This window comes from Mirounga leonina, unplaced genomic scaffold, assembly GCF_011800145.1.
Source record: "Mirounga leonina isolate KUSES-001 unplaced genomic scaffold, KU_Mleo_1.0 Mir_115, whole genome shotgun sequence".
NCBI lineage: Eukaryota > Metazoa > Chordata > Mammalia > Carnivora > Phocidae > Mirounga > Mirounga leonina.
Window position 1 is genome coordinate 27,722,131 of NW_023270268.1, and position 20,639 is coordinate 27,742,769.

The 20,639-nt window shown below is 41.9% G+C and overlaps 1 protein-coding gene across 2 annotated transcripts in view; it reads left to right on the top strand.

Moving 5' to 3' along the window:
- NEK11 (NIMA related kinase 11) overlaps positions 1-20,639 on the top strand; it is a 240,919-nt gene that overhangs the window by 170,587 nt on the left and 49,693 nt on the right. The window contains exons 14-15 of one of the 2 annotated variants that reach the window (XM_034994615.1): positions 1,157-1,237; positions 3,531-3,591. In XM_034994615.1, the coding sequence (XP_034850506.1) occupies positions 1,157-1,237; positions 3,531-3,591 (142 nt within the window). The remainder of the gene's footprint in view (positions 1-1,156; positions 1,238-3,530; positions 3,592-20,639) is intronic. The other variant, XM_034994618.1, reaches the window with a different exon arrangement.

Sequence of the window (20,639 nt, forward strand, 5' to 3'; positions counted from 1 at the left end):
CTGTGGCAGGCACAGTAATTGGGACTTTTTAATCTTTTATGTCTCTGTTCTTTTCCCATCCCATCCTGTTCTATCCAACTCTCTTCTTCCACCCACTGGGTATTTCCAACAAGCCATACCCTCTACTAAAGGCTTTTTATTATTTCATTTGTTTTTCATAAGAGCCCAGTGTGAGATAGAGGACATTATTCTCATTTTACAATGAAGGAAAATGACATTTGGAGAGGTTAACCAACTTGACTGAGGCCACAGAATTAAGAAGTAGTATGCTTTTTCTTCTACTTTCCCAATAAGGATGTACTTTGAGTGGGGAGAACCCTGCTGTCCAACTAGGGTTAGACTATGATTTAAAGAGTCAATGCCATTCTTCTGTTTCACTTCCTTGCAAATCACTGAGTCTGGAAGAGACCTGCACAGGTGAGCATTTAGCATTTGCCATGCTCCCAGGGCCATGCTAGGTGCTGGAGACATAAATACATGAAACACTTGGTCAATGATCTCAGTTTATTTAGGGTCTCAGTTATCTTTTACTGAGTAATGAAACGCTCCAAAACTTAATGGCTTAAAACAGTGATTTATTGTCTCTCATGATTCTCTAGGTAGGTTGCTTGGACCCACTAGACAGTTCTTCTGTTCCATGTGATGTTGTTTAAAGTCACTTATGTGGCTGCATTTAGCTGGGAGCTTGGCTTGGGGGGTCCAAGATGGCCTCATGCATATGTCTGACAATTGATGCTGGCTGTTGGTTGGGGGCCTCTGTTTCCCTCCACATGGCCTCTCATGCTGCAGGGCGTCTCACCATGGTGTCTCTCCAGTAGAAAAGCCTGGACTTCTTCACATGGTTGTTGGCTTCCAAGATAATAAAAATGGAAGCTACATGGCCTCTTAAGGCCTAGTAATAAAAGCCACAGAACGTCACTTCTGCCACATTCTGAGGCCCAGAGCAAGTCACAGGGCCAGCTTAAGGGATGGGGAAAGAGAGTCTAACTTTTGATGTGAGGCATGGCATAGGAACAAAGGGATGGGAAGGATTGTTGTAGCCATATTGGAAAACAATCCACACAGTCACTGTCCATCTAATTCTTTGCTGATGAGCTGGGTTTTAGAGCTGGAAGGCCCCTTAACCATCAGCCGATTCAACCCCCTACTTTCACAGATGCAGAAATTAAGACCTAGGAAATCAAGCCACTTGGACCAGGCCAGCACACTTAGTGGAGGAGCAAGCGGGGCTTGCCAGGTTGGTGTCGTCAGCTGTGTGTGCCAATCTGTGCTTTGCTTTTCCTCCAACAGAGGATGTCTCTGCTGGGTTCCTCTTTGAATCAAGGCTGTCCCTGCTAAGTTTGGAGACTACAGGGGGTGTAGAAGAAGGAAGGGATCTGTTTTTTCCTCTTCTGAATCTCCCTCCCTCCCTATTCCTGGGCTGGACACCAGGGTCTTTAGTTAGTGCTTTGACCTCATTGACCAGCATTGACCAGACATACCTTCTTCATCATTGCCTCTTCTATACATCGGAACATGAAATGATGCTGGGTTTCACCACATGCATAAAAAGTGGCTGCCCAAACCCTACCAGATGTTATATTATGAAACAACACATTTATGTAATGTGTTATTATACCACAGTGCATTTTTCTAAAATTCACAATTATTTCAGTATGAAATGTGTTGCTTGTTTTGAAATGGAGCAGGTGAGACACAAATTATTGATTTCCCTCAGTGTACCCACAAACCTGAAAATAATTAAGTGGTTCCATTTTCTCGGATCATTATGATGCTACTGTGGATATTTCCAGCCTCCTGGATAGAGGACGGGTATTTATTTTGTAATAAAGACAATATTTGTTGCCAAATATAGTTGTGGGATTCCCCCAGCTCTCATGAGGGTATCTGATTCTTATTGAAGGTTAAGGTAAATAAAAAGTGCAATTCTTAGATTTATGACCCCTTGAATACCATACATTTCCAAAGAAGAACTGGTAGAGACACTCCCTAGGAAAAAAATATTCATTTGATTTTTGATACATTGAATAGATTATAGATTGAATAAAACCCTTTTCCCCATTCTAAGTAGCATTTACTGTTTTGTAAATTAAATAAGTAATATTTGTTTATTATAGAAAATTTAGAAAAGACATAAGTACACAAAGGAGAAAATAAAGATCATCCATAATCTTACCTTATAGTCAAAACCACTATTAACATTTTCATTGTATGTTCTTCCCATCAGAGAGATAGAGGAATAGATCTATAGATTGATAGAGATGGAAAGAGTGAGATATAGCTATACATATAGATATAGGTATTTTTCTCTTAAAAAATTGGATCATACTACACCAAGATAAAAAGCTTTTGCACAGTGAAAGAAACCATTGACAAAACAAAAAGGCAGTCTGCTGAACAGGAGAAGATCTTTGCAGATATATCTGAGAAGGGGTTAATATCCAAAATATATAAAGAAATTATACAACTCAATACCAAAAAACCCAAACAATCCAATTAAAAAATGGGCAGAGGATTGGAGAGACAGTTTTCCAAAAGAGACATACAATGGCCAACGTGAAAAGATGCTCAATATCACTAATCACCAGAGAAATGCAGATCAAAACCACAATGAGATATTACTTTATACCTGACAGAACAGCTAAAATAAAAAACACAAGAAATAACAAATATTGGTGAGGATATGGAGAAAAAAGAATCCTCATGCACTGTTGGTGGGAATGCAAATTGGTACAACCACTGTGAAAACAGTATGGAGGTTCCTCAAAAAATTGGAAACAGAATTACCATAAGATTCAGTAATTCCACTACTGGGTATTTACCCAAAGAAAACAAAAACATTGAAAAGATATATGCACCCTTATGCTTATTGCAGCATTGCTTACAGTAGCCAAGATATGGAAGCAGCCCAAATGTCCATCAATAGATAGATGGATAAAGAAGATGTGGTATATATATATATATACTATAGAATAGAATATATATAATAGAATATATATATATATAATAGAATATTACTCAGCCATGAAAAAGAAGGAAATCTTGCCATTTGCAACAACATGGATGGCCCTAGAGGATATTATGCTAACTGAGAAAAAGATAAAGTCATAAAAAGACAAATACCACATGATTTCACTCATATGTGGAATTTAAGAAACAAAACAAATGACCAAACAGAAAAAAAAGACAAAAAACTGCTCTTAAGTACAGAAAACACACTGGTGGTTGTCAGAGGGGAGGTAGGTGGGGGGGTGGATGAAATAGGTGATGGGGATTAAGATTACACTTACCTTGATGAGCACTGAGTCATGTATGGAAATGTTGAATCATTATTAGTACACCTGAGACTAATATAACACAGTATGTTAATTATACTTCAATTGCAAAAAAATTTTTAATGGGATCTTACTGTCAAATAATTTTGCCACCAGATTTTTTTGTTTTGTTTTGCCTAAATGTGGCAAGACATTTTTTATGTCAATAAATATTCTTCTGTCATACATGGAAGTAAATCCCTCTTGTTTTGACAGGACAGTGATATTGAAGCACTGGTCGGGTGTTTGGAAAATGTCCTGGGTTGCACCTCTCTAGGTAAGTTGCTTCAGATTCCCAAATGTAGTGCTACCTGCTGATTCTAATGGAATATCTGAGGATTAGAAAGCTTGGAAGGAATCTTTTTTTTTTTTTAAGATTTTATTTATTTATTTGACAGAGGGAGCATAAGCAGGGGGAGCAGCAGAGGGAGAAGGAGAAGCAGGCTCCCTGCTGAGCAGGGAGCCCAATGTGGGACTCGATTCCAGGACCCTGGGATCATGACCTGAGCTGAAGGCAGACGCTTAACCGACTGAGCCACCCAGGCACCCCACTTGGAAGGAATCTTACAGATATTTCAGTCTAACCTCTTCATTTTATACAGGAGGAAACTGAGGCCAACAGAAGTTAGAAGTCTGGCCCAGGGCCAGGCAACTCAAAATTTATTACTGTAAGTGACTGGCAGTCTCCAAGGATGAAATGGTTGGAATTCAGTGGTCTGTTGTGATCAAATGGTGGCCTGGCAGCGCATAATAGTAGACTTTCCAGGTTCCCCGGAAGAGGAATCTCCTATCTCACTCTTCTGTAGAAACAGATCGCATTCAGTCAAGTTGCAAGGACCATCACTCTGAAGGTCAGCCAGTCCCTGGAAGCGATTTAGTCTGAAAAACAAAGCTGAAATTTCTTTAGCATTGTCCGTCTCAATAAATGGGACAGCTGTGCTTTTACTATTTCTTAGTTTCTCCTTCTTTTTCTTCAATCTGAAAAAGTCCAACTGTGGAAACTTCTAGCAGTAGACAATAAATTGTCACACCTGACATGGGTAGAAGGACAGAGGATATACAGGCTGAGATTTTTTTCTTTGAAATTCAACTTCGGGTTTTTAAAGTTTTTAACTGCATGACCAAAAGCAATCTCCTCACAGGGAATGGCAGGAATAAAGATCAAGTGCTCAAGTGTGCAAACATTCACCACTATTTTATTAGGAGCTTTATGCACAGTTTATATCCTTTTTGTTGCTTATTCCACGTCTCTGTGTATGAAACCTCGGTCATAAACATAGTTCCTGGGTTTTTTCTCCTGATCATCACCCTACAATCTGTTCCACTGCACATCAGTAACACTTACTGGGTACATTTAACTCCCAAGTATGGATTTGAAGACCAGGAAGGCTTTCCTTTGGCCAAGTCATTTTTCTTCTCCAGACTTTGGATTAGATCAGTAAGATTCAGACTGGGTTCCTTGGGGACCTCCAGGAGCCGACAAGGCTCTGAGCAGCTAGAGAACAGAAACCCATGTCTACACAGCTCATCTGTGCTTCTCCAGAGTCTGACACAGTGTCTGGTGCAGAGGAGGCCCTTAACAGATATTTTTAAATATTTTTAAGAGAAATGAGATGCACACCCTGCTCCTTTACCAGCTTCAACCAAAATAGTTTCACTCTTTTATCTGTTTTATAAATTAGACTTATACATAGGGCTGTGTCTTGAAAAAGATAGATTCCACTGCAAAAAAAGAAACTAACACTGGATCGGAGAGATGATATCTAAATTCCCTTTTAGACTGTATGCTTTTATAAAAATGAGCAATAGAAACATGGAATAAAAAAATGCATTTATCTCTGCCTGGAGCTCCCCTCAAATGGCAGAAAGGGGACAAAGCTGTATAAACTTACAGGACAAAGGGAACAGAAGAGATGGGAGCAGGTGGGAGCTGTTAGCTCATTTGAGAAGCTAGGAAGCAGATGGATGCATGGTGAGCAATTTAGAAGACGGACAAGGTGAAAGCTACATGCCTAAGATGTGTTCAGGTAAGGAGAGCAGCTAAGGGGCAGGCTAGCAGACTCTGAGATGGCGGGGCTCGTGCTTTCGAAATATCTGTCTGGGGAGGTACTCACAGTGGGACCCTCATCCCAGATGAGAATATTAATCTCAGAACTCCGGGCTTCCAGCATTACACAGAAGCCATGAAGAAATCTCCTTGTGCAGTGTTATAGGGATGAGACCGCTCGGGGGCTAGTACCTGTTTTGCTCTAACTACATTTTGGGGGGAGATTCACAGATACCGGAATCACTGTGGCATTAATATATGTCAGAACATTAACAGGATCCGAGGGACAATGTAAACTAAAATGTGTCAGAGTATAAGCCTTGTAACTTAGAAATGAAACCTCTGTGGATTGAGTGAGGCTTTACTTACATTCAGCATCAGCCTATGCACTTTGGAAATGTCCGATTGCTTATGGAGCAGTTAAGCTGTTAAGTATTTCCCACAAATATTTTCAAGAGCTTCTCTGAACCCTCAACAAGAGAGGAAAAACAACAGGTGCAAATGTCCTTTCTGGTTATTCAGACCGCACAAATTTTAACTTTGCAGCCCTGAAAACGTTGTGTGCCGTGGTTTGACCCCAACCCAACCCCAGATTTAGTTTTATTTCTATTTAAAACAGGGGTGGTGATATTTTCCCTGCCTGTATCAATAGGGAGTAGAGAGAATGAATGAGTTAGCATTTGTGTAGCTTCAAGAGATCCTGAATTCAAAGGGACCCTTTTGAATTGCAAGTTGAGTATATTAGTTTCCTCTATACATCCAGGTCATTTTTTTTTTTAAAGATTTTATTTATTCATTTGACACAGAGAGAGACAGCAAGAGAGGGAACACAAGTAGGGGGAGTGGGAGAGGGAGAACCAGGCCTCCCGCCAAGCAGGGAGCCCGATGCGGGGCTCGATCCCAGGACCCTGGCACCATGACCTGAGCCGAAGGCAGACGCTTAACGACTGAGCCACCCAGGAGCCCCCATCCAGGTCATTTTAAAGCCTTTAGATCAGTGGTTCTCCCACTTGAACATGCATCAGAATCACTTAGAGGGCTTATAAAAATGTAGGTCTGGTGCGTGGCCAACAATTTGTATTTCTAACAAGTTCCTAAGCAGTGCTGATGTTTCAGGTCTAGGCCACATTTTGAGAACCATAGCTTTAAAGTCCTTAAGCCCTGAAATTCTTACTGTGCGCCCCACACCAATTTATAGTCCAAACAAAATATTGCTAAAGTATAAAATAAAAATTTTATTTATTAAAATTATAATTTACCTCTAAGCTAAACTGAAAATAGCTCCTTTCTACACTTTTCCCCCTTTATGTGATGCTGTCTGTGTGCTGGGCTATTTGGCACCGTATACAGGAGTTACTGAGCTTCCCTGGAAGCAATATTGTATTTTTGCCTCATCCTCAGCATCTGCATCAGACATTTAGGGAGGTCTGGTGGGCTCAAGGCACTGTATGAGGTTTCAGATGTTGAGACATATTTGGAACATGGTCTCAATCACCAGGTAGGGTCCCGGACAAACCAGGCACAGTTTTGTAACAATACCAGAGAGCACCACTAGGTGCTTCTTTCACACATAGAGTTTGTTGTCCCAAATGGAGGCACCTCATTTCTGAAGCCCTAAATCCCCCCTGAAATTTCCCATGGCATATAAGACACAAGGCCAGTCATGAACAGGATGTTGAGTGATCCCAGGTGGAATTAAGAGAGGGAGGGAGAGAAGAAATTAAAAAGAGAGCAGAAAAGGCCAGAAATCAGGGCCTGGGGGAAATAGCCAAGAATGTAGGCCATTTCACCAAGGGCAGATACATTAAAACATGAAATTTCCATGGTTTAAATGTGTATCCTGCCTTTCTCCCCCTCCCCCGTTCCTTTCTTCCCTACAAATGTTTATGAAGCATGTACAATAAGCCAGATATTACAGAAAATGACGTCCCTGTCTTAATGAGCTCCCAGTGTAGTCAGGGAGGCTGATAATTAGAGGGCACTGTGATGAGGACTACACATACTGTGAACAAGGAAAGTGGAAGACAAGGGTCCACTATGGGGATGCAGCTTGGGGAGGACTTCACAGAGGGTGAGGTTTGTAATTTCTTGTGTCAGTGAGGGCAGTACAAGATCTTTTTTTTTTTTTTAAGATTTACTTATTTGTTTTAGAGCGAGTGAGCGAGAGAGAGAGAATGGGAGGAGGGGCAGAGGGAGAGAGAGAATCTCAAGCAGACTCCTCGCTGAGCTCAGAGCCCAGCTTGGGGCTTGATCCCAGCACCCTGAGATCATGACCTGAGCCGAAATCAAGAGTCAGAAGCTTAACTGACTGAGCCACCCAGGCACCCCAGGGCAGTACAAGATCTTATTCACTGTAGTATTCTCAGAGTCTAACATACAGCCTGGCACACAGTATTTTTTCAATAATCATTTGATGAATGAGTAGAAAGATGAATAGAGTTGACAAGGGGTTGGAGGGGGGTTGTATTCTTTAGAAAGGATCAAACAGCATGAAAGCTCAGAGGTAGGAAACAACTGGGTATATTCATGGAACTATCAAGAAGTTTGGTATTGCTGGAATAAGGTGTGAGAAAGGGATCAGCAAACCTGGCTATGTAGGGCTAAACCCATGAATAATCTTGTATGCCAGGTTAAAGAGCTTGAATTTTATCCTGTGGATTAGGATACCACTGGTTTTTAAGCATGGTCAGAAAAGATTACCTTTAACAAACGATAAGGAGGTAGCTTTGAAAGGAGTGACTTAAGATGGGGAACTGGTTATGGGCTCTCATTACACAGACAATAGGTAGTATTACTATAATAACTGTTCAGGCCCATCACTATTCAGTAAGGACAGAAGATGCCCTCTCACTTCCTTTTCTTTGAACTTAGAAAAGAAAATTCTGTCTCCATATTTCATAGTGACCAGATTATGAATCAAGGCAACATATGAAATTTAACATTTTTAAATGTTTATGAAATTGGCTGTACTTCTAGAGAGAGAAGTCATCAGCAGAATGATATGAGTCCTTGGCAAACTATACTTTTTTTTTTTTTTAAGATTTTATTTATTTAACAGAGAGAGACACAGTGAGAGAGGGAACACAAGCAGGGGGAGTGGGAAAGGGAGAAGCAGGCTTCCTGATGCGGGGCTCAATCCCAGGACCCTGGGATCATGACCTGAGCCGAAGGCAGACGCTTAACGACTGAGCCACCCAGGCGCCCCGGCAAACTATACTTTTATAAGAAGGCTTATTTTGTAGATCCAAACTGGATGTTCTCACAGAAGCAGTTAGAATATAACAGATGCTTCAGAACCTCTCTGCCCATTAAGATCCCCTTAGTGTGTTGTGTTGTCTGATCAGTTTGGCTTTTTGAAAATTGTTACCCCTCAATTCTTCCACTGAACCTTGGTAATAACTATTTATTTTTTTTTTTATTTTTTTTTTTTGGTAATAACTATTTAATCTCTACTAAACAATGTGACTGATCTAGACCAGAGAAGGCATCAGGGCTTCTGATTCCTTTAGAATCTTCCTTTGCTTAAGCTCTTCAAACTCTAAGCTGTTCACTGTAAGGTTGACTGACAGCCATTTAACCTTGCACTATTGTGCTTTTCACCTTGAAAGAAATGAATTTCTCATACTAATTAGAATGATGTCATCATAGTGTTTTATCTTTCCTTCCTGACATACTGAAACCACTACATTTGAGGAGAGGAGGGACATTTTGGACCATAAACCACTTGGATAATTTTGATGCGGATGCACAATGCACAATACCTGTTTGCCATTATACTTTCTGTTTCTGTATTAGGGAAATTTAATAGTTTCTGTAAGTTCTTTAAAACTTGAAAGGATGCAACAGATTCAGAATTAGTGGCAATTTATAGAGAACCTACTATGTGTCTGCTACCATGCCAGACATGGTCATTTAGCAGATGTGTGGTGATGCGACAGGGGTAGGGAAAGGGCTTTGTAATATAAATAAATCCCTAAAACTGTAGTATTACTCATTCTTAGTAGCATACTCTTAGCAAAGAACATTCTGTATATTACTACTATCTAGGAAAAAAGTGCCAGTGATTGAGTTTGCCTAACTAAGAGAGAAACTCAGCAATCATGAATTCTTTTATCACTCATACATTAGGATATCACCAAGTTAATATATGTTGGTTTGTAAGTTCCTTGGGAGCTTCCTTGATATAATCTGAAACCAGCCCCTATGCCTAGGCAGTCAAGGAGAGGCCGAAGAAAGAGGCAGGCCACTCCAAATGGGTAGGTGGCAGGTTTAATAAGCAAGGGAACTTACATATGAGGCTTGTCTTGGGTGGCTGTAAGACGATTAGATCTCTGCAGCCACCTGCCGATGTAGAGGGTTTAACTGGGTTTAGTCACGTATACCAACCATCCAAAAGGTCTCAATACCACAGCATTACCTTAAGGCTGTGTCCTTGGAGCAGTCTGGCCCAGGAAAGGCAAGTGGAATGTACATTCCAGTGACGGGAAGGGAAGGGATGAGCGGCCTCTCATTGCTGGGGTCCGGCTCACTGATCAACCGGCAGTCAGGTCCTCTCAGTGGCCTCCACCAACAGAGTACTTGGTAGAGGAATGGTGTTAGGCCATAATGATATCTTAGGCCTGCATCTTGCCATTAAAGACTTACGATTTCAGAGGAGAACTAAGACAAAAGCCTGAATAACTATACAACAAAAGAGTAAGGATCCAGAAAATGGGGAGATCGCTTTTAGTTGAGGGGGATGGAAGTCATCAAGGAAGCTTCAAGGAGAAGATACGAGATCATTCCTGCCATAGGACAGATTTGGCCAGGAGGAGCTGAAGGCCCCACAAGTGGAAGGGAAAGAAGGAACCCAGAGGCAGGAACAGGCAGCCACAGACAGGCTTTGCTCAGGAACGGTGAGTGGTTCCATTCGGTGTTATTTGCCTGAGTCATCTCACTTGTTAATGTGACATGAACTATCTATGTAGCTAATTTTTATTATTTTTTCTAAAACAAATAAGGTCTCCTTTTCTTTGTAAAAGGTATTTACCAGGGTCTTTAATATCCAGTACCCTTTTGTGTAGAGGGAAATATTCACTACTACTTGCATTTGATTTAAGTTTCAATGTATTGAGCTATATAATTATAAAGATATTACTGCTACCTTTTCTATCTTGTTTTTATAGACTTTAGCTTTCCTGTTTATTCCTTTTAAAGAGACTCTTGTATATGGACTCCTGAATTTTCTTCTAGGATTCTTATTGTCTTATTTTCATAGTTTTTATGCCAGGTGATTTATTCTCTTCCATTTCATTTAAATTCTCCTTTTGTCATATCACAACTCCTGGATATTGTCTGTTTCTGATTCTATTTTGGTCTATTGATCTCGATTCTTTTTTTTTTTTTAAGATTTTTAAAAAATTTATTTGAGAGAGAGAGAGAGAGCATGAGGAGGGGGAGGGGCAGAGGGAGGAGAGGGAGAAGAAGACTCCCCACTGAGCAAGGAGCCAGACGTGGGGCTTGATCCCAGGACCCTGAGATCATGACCTGAGCCGAAGGCAGATGCTTAACCGACTGAGCCACCCTGATCTCGGTTCTTAATCTTCTGTCAGTACCAGAGTGTTCTAATTATACTGCCTTTATGGGATGTGTTAATATCTAATAGGACAATTATCTTCCAATTTTCTTATGTTTTCAAAAGATTCTTATCCTCTGACATTTATTTTCCCACATGGATTTTAAGATCATTTATCCATTTCCAAAGGACACCTTTTTTTCCTACTACTAAGTTCTAAGAATTTAGTAGCACAGCATTTCTAAAGTAACCATATAGCAACACAGTGATTTCAAAACTGGTTTTAAGGTAAATGCAGAAACAGTCTTCATATATTCGTTTCTTCTCCTGACCCTTCATAAAAGTCGGTGCCTATGTTGCTTATCTATGGCTGCATAAAAAGTACTCAAACACTTATTGGCCGAAAACAACAGTACTCATTTACTGTTTTCCATGGTTTCTGTGTCATGAATTTAAAAATGGCTCGGGTGGGTGGTTGTGGCTCAGGGGCCCATGAGGTTATAGTCAGACGTCAGGACCAGTCATCTGAAGGCCGGATGACTCACTCATTCAGCAGCAAGTTGGCGGAGGGCCTCAGTTCCCGCCACATGGGCCTCTTTCAAGGGTGGCTTGGAAGTCCTCAAGGCCACTAATGCTGGACATTGGGCATCATTGCTAGACTTTTGTTCATTGCCACCTTGGGAACCTGGCCATGGCTGCCACTCCTGCCCGGGCCCTGGCTGGATGGACTCCATGTGTCCTCTTCTCACTACCAACTTCAGATACACAGTCTGGGGAGGATGTGTCTCATTGACAGAGGCTGGTCATGTGTCGACACAATGTGCCTACGATAAGGGAGGCTGGAAAAGTGAGTAGCCAGGGTTTTAGCTTCTTTAGTGCGAGCCAGACTCCGTCTCACAAAGTCGAAGATTCTTCCAACAAAGGAAGAAGAATGTGAGGCCAAACATAATAATAAATATCTATTGTAGTAATGAACTTTCTGGTTCTAAGAGATGTGGAGGGAGAGATAGCCTTAAAGTGTTTTGTGGCCACATCTCTTTTGGCTTTCACAGAAGGAGTAGATGATTCAAGGTAATCCTTGTTTGACTTATCTTCTGTGTTGCTGACTGTAGAGGGAGCCATTTGTTTCGGACAGGCACTGTCTAATAAAAGGTGCGACCTTGTCCCGAATGGGGGGCCATGGCCATGCCAGCTGGGGGTGAACTCCACGGAGTGCGTGCCTGCTTGCCGAACCAAGACGCTTGGTCCTGGATCTGCTTAGCTAAGTACTCAACTGAGACCCCAGTTCCACGCCATTCAGCTGACAAGAGGTGGTCAGGACACAGACCCTCTGTCGTCCATCTCAGCCCCAGAAGCAGCTCAGTGATGCTCTTGGTATGTCTGATTGCATGCAGCACAGATGGCCATCGCTGTGCCTTCCTGGGTGAGGTGGCTGCTCCTGGGCCCCTGTCAATGAACACATTCACTTGGCCTTTTGAACTTTAGAGACTACTTGTTCTTTGAAAGGGACAATATTGAGCGGTTCTTTCTGGCAGTAATTATGTCCCAGACCAATTGCTCTGTGAGGCCACTTCTGGCTGGGTCAGTAAAGCCGTGTCCCTGGCAGGGAGGGAGTTTGTCCCTCCATTTGCTAGGACAGAGGGTGTCTTTTCTAGTTCATTTAGAACTACCATCAGGTTATCTATGTGAAAAGTTGGAAATGTGAGTAAGACTGCGTTTAACTACAAATCAATTAGTGTGAGCATTTCCTGGCCCAGAACCATGGTAGGGCACAAAAGGAATATGATTCACAGTTCATATTTTTAAGGAATTTCCAGGTAGTTAGGGGTATGAACATCTCTAGACCAAGTAACTAGAATTGCAGGCAGGAAGTAATGAACATCAATGAGGATGAGTAGGCAGCATCAGACTCACCAGCTCTCTGGGCCCCACCCCCACCTGCTTCAGTAGGTTTGAGGTTGTTGGTCTTGAGAATCTGCATTTTTAACAAGTTCCCAGGTGATGCTGACGCTGCTGGTCCAGGGACTCTGCTTTGAGATCCACTGGGCTAGGATATCAGGAAAAAGGGTGTTTTTACTTCCACCTATGGCTTTATAAAGAAAATGCTGACTTTTGACAAATTTTGAAAAATTGAATCAAGTTTTTAATAAAGGTGCCTCACATTCAATTTTAATATATATTTATGACCCCACTGAAGAGAATGGTATTTACAACCCAGAAAAAAGATTTTCTTTCAACATTTAGGTTATATTAACCTGAAAGAACAAATTATTTTTGACCCAGTAAGTCTTTGTCTAGAAATTTATCTTGAAGAGATAGAGGTGGGTGTAAAGATAAATATATAAAGGTCTTCATGGCAGTGTTGCTTACCATAGTGAAAAACTGGAATAAAAATAAATGCCTATAGGGCGCCTGGGTGGCTCAGTTGGTTAAGCGACTGCCTTCGGCTCAGGTCATGATCCTGGAGTCCCGGGATCAAGTCCCGCATCGGGCTCCCTGCTCGGCAGGGAGTCTGCTTCTCCCTCTGACCCTCCCCCCTCTCATGCTCTCTCTCTCTATCTCATTCTCTCTCAAATAAATAAATAAAATCTTTAAAAAAAAAATAAATGCCTATAATGGAGACTAGTATATTTTCTAGAACAAAGAAGTTCTTTACAGTTTATTAAAAATGATGATGCAGTTATGTATTCATTGGCATGAAAGGTGTTATAAAGTAATCAAGTGTACAGAGCTGTAGTTGATACACACACACGTGTGTGTGTGTGTGTGTGTGTGCATTTGGAAACACCACAGTGTTAGCAGTGGTGTTTAAGCAGCTCTTCCCTTCTGTGGTTTCTAATTTGTCTGCACTGAACATGGATGACTTATGTGATTATTTTCTCCTAAAAGAACAGGGAAGCACTGATGCGTTTACCTTAAGTATATTAGTCAGTCTTGAACCAGCCCAACCTGCCATCACAAAAAAAGCAAGTTTTGTTTCTCAAGCTAGGATTCTCCACATTGACAGCTTAGACTAATTAAACTCCCCAAATACTGGCTTCTGGCCGCACGGGGTAAGCGCAACTGAAGAAGTCGGAGTCTGGCTTCCACAAATCTCTCCTCAACCTGTATCCACATTTAATTGCTTATTAAAAAAACCCAGACACTCTTTTTTTTTTTTTTTCTTTCTTTCTTTTCTTTTTTTTGTACTGATAGGTGCTATTCTTAGAGGCTTCTTCTGGTACATTCAAAAGGAAATGAACATTTGCAAACCCCTGAACTCCTGTTGTTTTTAATCTTCCATACAGTTCAGCTGAGTATTTGTGGTGTGAAATAACCATGTAGTAAAAATAGAAAGTTTATTTCCCATCTTCTGGTATTTATTATCTCCCCTATGAGTAGCGAGTTTTCTTTCCCAAGCTGACCCACTTTTTTCCAACTAATTTAACGTTGGTAGAGACAGTGGGGCGCTCTTGGGGAGTTGCCCTTGTGCAAAGCACTGTGGTGGTTGCCGTGGGGCCGAGGGAGGCGGCGTAAATTCGTCCTGGGCCTCTGCGAACAGCAGAACGCCTTTCTGTGTATCACTGGTTTGAGCTTTACTGGAGCCTTGTGCACAAGCTTCTTGCCCAGGCGAGGAAGCTGAGTCAGTTTTGTAACTTAGCAAACATCACAGAGTCGGGACTCTAAGTGCTCACTTGAATGTGCCCTGGCTCCCTTCCCACTGGAAGCTTCTGGAGGCTGTTCTCTCCCGGACCTTCTTCTTTCCTCCGGACTCCCTCCTTCACCAGCCTCCTCAGGGGCTTGGGCTTGGGCACAGCTGCCACTGACAGCAACAGCTCTCCTAGGTGGCGGCTGCGGACAGTATTCTGAAAGAATTGCTCAAGGGGAGGGGTAAAGGGCTACATCGGTATCTTTACTATTGCTCTTGTTTAATGCTCAACTTGTTCATGTTGCCAAGACAACCACCTCCATGCCCCTGTTTCTCCCCTGTGTCATGGCTAGGGTTCTTCAGGAAGCAGCCTCTGACACGAAGTTGAGTGGGCAGGATGCTTGCTTGGGAGTGCCCTCAGGAGAGCCCTGCGGACAGGAGAGGTGAGGCAGAGGGGGGACGGTGCAGTGATGCAATCCTTACAATCCTGGCCCAAATCCATGGGAGTTCTGGACTTACTAGAATTGTCTGCATGGGCCAAAATGGCCAGGATTTCTACCTCTACCATGGTCAGTCATTAAATGTGGGCCACATGGGAACGGCGTGATCTTGGGCAAGGCAGCTTTCTATGGCGGAGGCAGATCCTGGAAGGGCCGCAGCTGGAGGCTGGCTGGCCGGCCATCTGCAGCGCTCCAGGCAGCTGGGGAACAGCTCCTTCCTTGAAGGGAAATTGGGGTGGTGTGTCACTATCCGTGGGGTGTTGAGGTAACAGTGAAGACAGAGAGCAGCCTGCTTTGCAGATTCTGAGGCAATTTTACTGACATCCTGAGGTCCACTATCATCACGAGAGAAGCTCAAGGAAACAAAGATGAGGGTCAGATAAGCCTCTCAGCAGAGTGGCACAGCTCTCCCACGCCCTACTGGTTCATGGTCCTCCATAATAAGCCCTGAGCCATCGTCTGGAGAGGCAGAGAGATGAGATGACAGGTGTCATGTTCTCCCCAAATTTCAACCTTTGGAGGAGGGGTTTTGTCTGAAAATTTCCTGATTTTTCAAAATCAGCTCATGAAAATCCTTATCTGGATGTGTCATTTCTGTGAGGGATTAGAAAGATCACACATTTGGCAGTCAGGAAGCCACAGTTCTAGTCCTGATTCTGCCTCTTTCCTTATAGCTCTGTGACCTGGAGCAAGCCACACAGCCTCTCTTGGCCTCAGTTTCCCGATCTATAAGATGAGACAAGTTGGCGTGAAGAGGTCTATAGTCACTTCCAGCTCAGAATCGTGAAGCTTCTCCATCGTCTAGGCCAGGAGTTGATAAACTACAGCCCACAGGCCAAATCTGGCTCAATACCTGTTTTTGTAAATAAGATTTTACTGGAACACAGCCATGCTCATTTATTTACCTCTTGTCTATGGCTGTTTTCATGCTACAACGGCAGAGTTGAGTGGTTGCAACAGAGATTGTTTGCCTGCAAGTCTAACGCTACTTGGCTCTTTACAGAAAAAGTTTGTCAGCCCATAGACAAATCTTCCATCATGTGCCACTCTAAAGAGTAGGGGGAACAATGTGGGCCATGAGGACGTGCCTTTGCAATAATTTGGGCCAAGAGGGGCAACTGTATTTCTGGAGTGTTCCTGAGGCACTTGCAAGAAATGGGAGGGTAAAAGATTAGCAGAGAAACATCCTGCACGTACTGTGCACGAAGGGCAGTGTCTGCAAGGATTCCTGAGTAAGCAATGTCCCAGGTGCTTACATGGGCTCTTGTTTGCCAAAATATCCAGCCCTGCAGTCCCTGCATCAGCTCTTTATCACCCACATGGCAGGAGGTTTTGCAGGGAGGGTGAACGCAGGTTTCTGTTTTACCATCAAGGTCATCCATCCAGGCACTGAGCTGGGGGTAGTAAATGAGTAGAGCAAATGTGTAAAGGGAAATTTTGGAGGAAATGAGAGAAGAATCTCTCTCTGCTGGTGAAATGTCAGAATCATCAAGCTGTCACTCCTTCGGGGAAAATAGCTTGGCTGGTAAGAGACCATAGAAATAGCAGGAAGCCCGACAATATTACTCTGATGAGCTGTGCTCTGCACCCTTATGAAACACAGCTCCTAGTTGCCGACTGTCTCTTCATATCGTCTTGTGTTCATCTCACTGTCAAAACATCCCCAGGGGATAGTGTCAAGTGTTCTAATCCTCCTCGTCCTGTGTTGCGCAGGTGGGGAAAGACTTCAGGATGACTTTTTCTGATGTTTCAGAGTGCCTGCCCCATTGATTGTTGGTGCCAGCCATTTGCCTCTTAATATTTGGTCCTTCTGGTTGCTTATCGTTGTTGTTGTTATTAGTATTAGTGTTGCCTTCCCAAGGAAATTCCACCCCCCTGGAGGTCCAGGGAGATGTCTTATACCAGGTCATAGAAGGTTCCAATTGAGAGAAGGCCGATGAAACTGCTTAAATATAATATGAGCAAACTGAGGCTCTGGGAGGTGACCTGAGGGCTATGTAGCCAGTGAGAGTAGAACTAGAACAATAACTCTGGTCCTCTAACTTGAAGGCTAGTGCTTTTCCCGAAGACCCTCAGTACCCCTCTTTGCAGCATGGTGTCTTATGTCAACATACCAAGTAGCACTCCTGGTGATCATCTAGACGGATACCCTGTCTTCCCTAGTAGACTGCAAGCTCTTTCTGGGTTAAGGACCATGGCTACTATTTAAATTACCATTGACTTTAATTCCTACCTTCAAGCATCTAAAATATAATACCTCCCTTAAGAAACTAGAAGAAGATGAGCAAATTAAACCCAAAGCAAGCAGAAGAGAGGAAATAATAAAGACTAGAGTGGAAATAAATGAAATAAAGAATCAATAGAGGACACCAACAAGACCAAAAATCCTTAAAAAGATCAACAGAATTAATAAATCTTTAGCCATAATGTCCAAGAAAATAAGAAAAAAGACTCAAATTCATGAATCAGGAATGAAAGGGGAGACATTACTACTACCCTTAAGGAAATGAAACAGATTATAAGGGCATACTGTGAACAATAGTATGCCAGCAAATTAGATAACTTAGAGGAAATGGACAAATTTGTAGAAAGACACAAATTACCAAAACTGAGTCAAGAACGAAAAATCTGAATGCGCCTATAACATGTAGATTAAATTAGTAAACTAAAAACTTCCAATAGAGAAAAGCTCAGGCCTAGAAGGCTTCACTGGTAAATTCTGCCAAATATTCAAAGAAGAATTAATACCAGTTCTTCACAAGCTCTTCCAAAAAATGGAATATGAGACAACACTTCCCAACTTATTCTATGAGGCCATTCTTTTATATCAAAACCAGACTAAGACATCACAAGAACAAACAAATAAAACTATGAGCCAATATCCATCGTGAATATATGTGCAAAAATCATCAACAAAATACTACTAAAATAATTCCAGCAACATTAAAAAAAAAGGATTATACTTGATGACCAAGTGGGATTTATCCAAAGAATGCAAGGGTCATCTAACATCAGAAAATCAATTAATGAAATAAAACATATGAATAAAGGGCAAAAACGATGTGATCATCTCAATAGATGCAGAAAAAGCATTTGACAAAATCCAACAACCTTTCTTGATAAAGAACACTCAACAAACTAAGAATGGAAAGGAACTTCCTACACCTGATAAAGGGCTTCTATGAACACACCTATAGCTAATTCATACTTAATGGTGTAAGAAAGAATGTTTTCCTCCTAAGAACAGGAACATGACAAAGACTTCATTCACCACTTCCATTTAGCACTGTGCTAGAGGTTCTAGCCGAGGAAATTAGGCAAGGGCAAGAAATGAAAGGCATCCAGATTGGAAAAGAAGAAGTAAAACTATCTCTATTTGCAGATAACATGCTCTTGTACGTAGAAAACCCTAAGAAATTCACTAAAAACTATTAGCACTAATAAGTTAAGCAAGATTGCAGGATACAAGATCAATACACTAAAACCAGTTGTATTTTTATACATAGCAGTGAACATTTCAAAAACGAAATTAAGAAAACAATTCCATCTACAATAGCATCAGGAATAAAATACTTAGGTATAGGCCACTGCTGTGACCAAGATGGCCAGGAGACTCGTTCCTTCCTCAAGGATGCCTGGGCCAAGGAGCTGGTGCTGGTCGCATCCTTCACCATTGGGGTCCTCACTATAATTCTGCCAACCCTCAGCCCTTTCACCAAATATGCTACCATGATCAACCGGGCCACACCCTACAACTATCCATTCCTCCCCCCGCCCCCCAGATGATGGGAACATGTCCAACGCACCCACCCACCCTCAGGATCCCTAGGAACCAAGGTTGGAGTAGCTGAAGAAATGGTGAGCACCTCTGGTGATATGGTCCTCTCACCTGTGGCCCCCTCCCCTGTGGCCAATAAAATGTGAAAAGCGACCCTTCCCCCGCCAAGAAAGAATAAAATACTTAGGTATAAATTTAATATGATACATGCCTTATGCTGAGATGAACTTTGGAGGTACAAAGATGAACAAGGTAAAAAATATTTACAGATTATATATTAAATAAAAGTTTAATATCTGTAATATATAAAGAACTACAGCTCAACAACAAAAATACAAACAATTTAAAAATAGACAAAGGACTTGAATAGATATTTTTTCAAAGAAGATATGTAAATGGCCAATAACCACATGAAAAGTCATTAGGGAAATGCAAATCAAAACCACAATGAGATGCCACCTCACATCCACTAGGATGGCTATAATTTAAAAACCAGAAAATAACAGTGTTGGCGAAGATGTGGAGAACTCACACACTAATAATGGGAAGGTAAAACAGTGTAGCTGCTATGGAAAACAGTTTAATGGCTCCTTAATCAGCTAAATATAGAATTACCATATGACCCAGCAATTCTACTCCTAGATATGTACTCAAAAGCATAGAAAGTGGGTACTCAGATACTTGTATGCCAATGTTTACTGTAGCATTACTCATAATACTCAAAAAGTGGAAACCACTGAAGTGTCCATCAACAGATGAATGGATAAACAAAACGTGATGTATACATACAAAGAATATTATTCGTCCGTAGAAAGGAAGTCCTGCTAATGCCATACATTGATGAACCTTGAAAATAGTATGCTGAGTGAAATAAGCCAGATCCAGAAGGACACATATTGTATGAGTTCATTTACATAAGGTACCTAGAACAGTAAAATTCACAGACGCAGGAAGTGATTAGAGGTTAGTAGGGATTTGGGGAGAGGTGCATGGGGAATTATTTCCTGACTGTAGAGTTTCTGTTTGGGGCGATGCAAAAGTTTTGGAAATAAATAGTGGTGATAGTTGCATATGGCGAATGTACTTATTGCCATTGAATTGTACACTTGAAAATGGATTAAGAAGTTAAAAAAAAAAGATGAACAGGACATAATCTCTGTAGTCAGGGAGCTTACTAACTGGTTAGAAAAGTACAGGGGAGGGGCGCCCGGGTGGCTCAGTTGGTTAAGCATCTGCCTTCGGCTCAGGTCATGATCCCGGGGTCCTGGGATCAAGACCCACATCGGGCTCCCTGCTCCGCGGGAAGCCTGCTTCTCCCTCTGCCTCTGCCTGCTACTCCTCCTGCTTGTGTGCTCTCCCTCCCTCTCTCTCTCTCTCTGTCAAATAAATAAATAATCAAAAAAAAAAAAAAAAAGAAAAGAAAAATATAGGGGAGTGGAGTAACAGATTCATCTCTGTGACTATGAGTATTAGAAAGCAAACCATGGTGGGCAGTGCCTCAGCTGACATCTGGCCCAGTGGCTGCCATAGAGTGGATATGCACTCTGGGAAGGTTCCAGTAGGGTTGCCAACATCTAGGACTGTGGAATAAAACAAGGCCTGGTTTCGAGTTCCGGCTATTTCATGTGTCAGTTGTAATGAACTTGGGTAAGTTACTTACTGTCTCAAAGCTCATTTATTGAAAAATGTACCTACTTCCCAGAACCCTCACATGACATGATTTACAGGTCAGCTGCTCAGCACAGGGCCTGGCACTTGTCTACTAAAAAAGGGTTAGCCATTATTATTGTTGTTGTTGTTAATGCTGATTTGGGATGA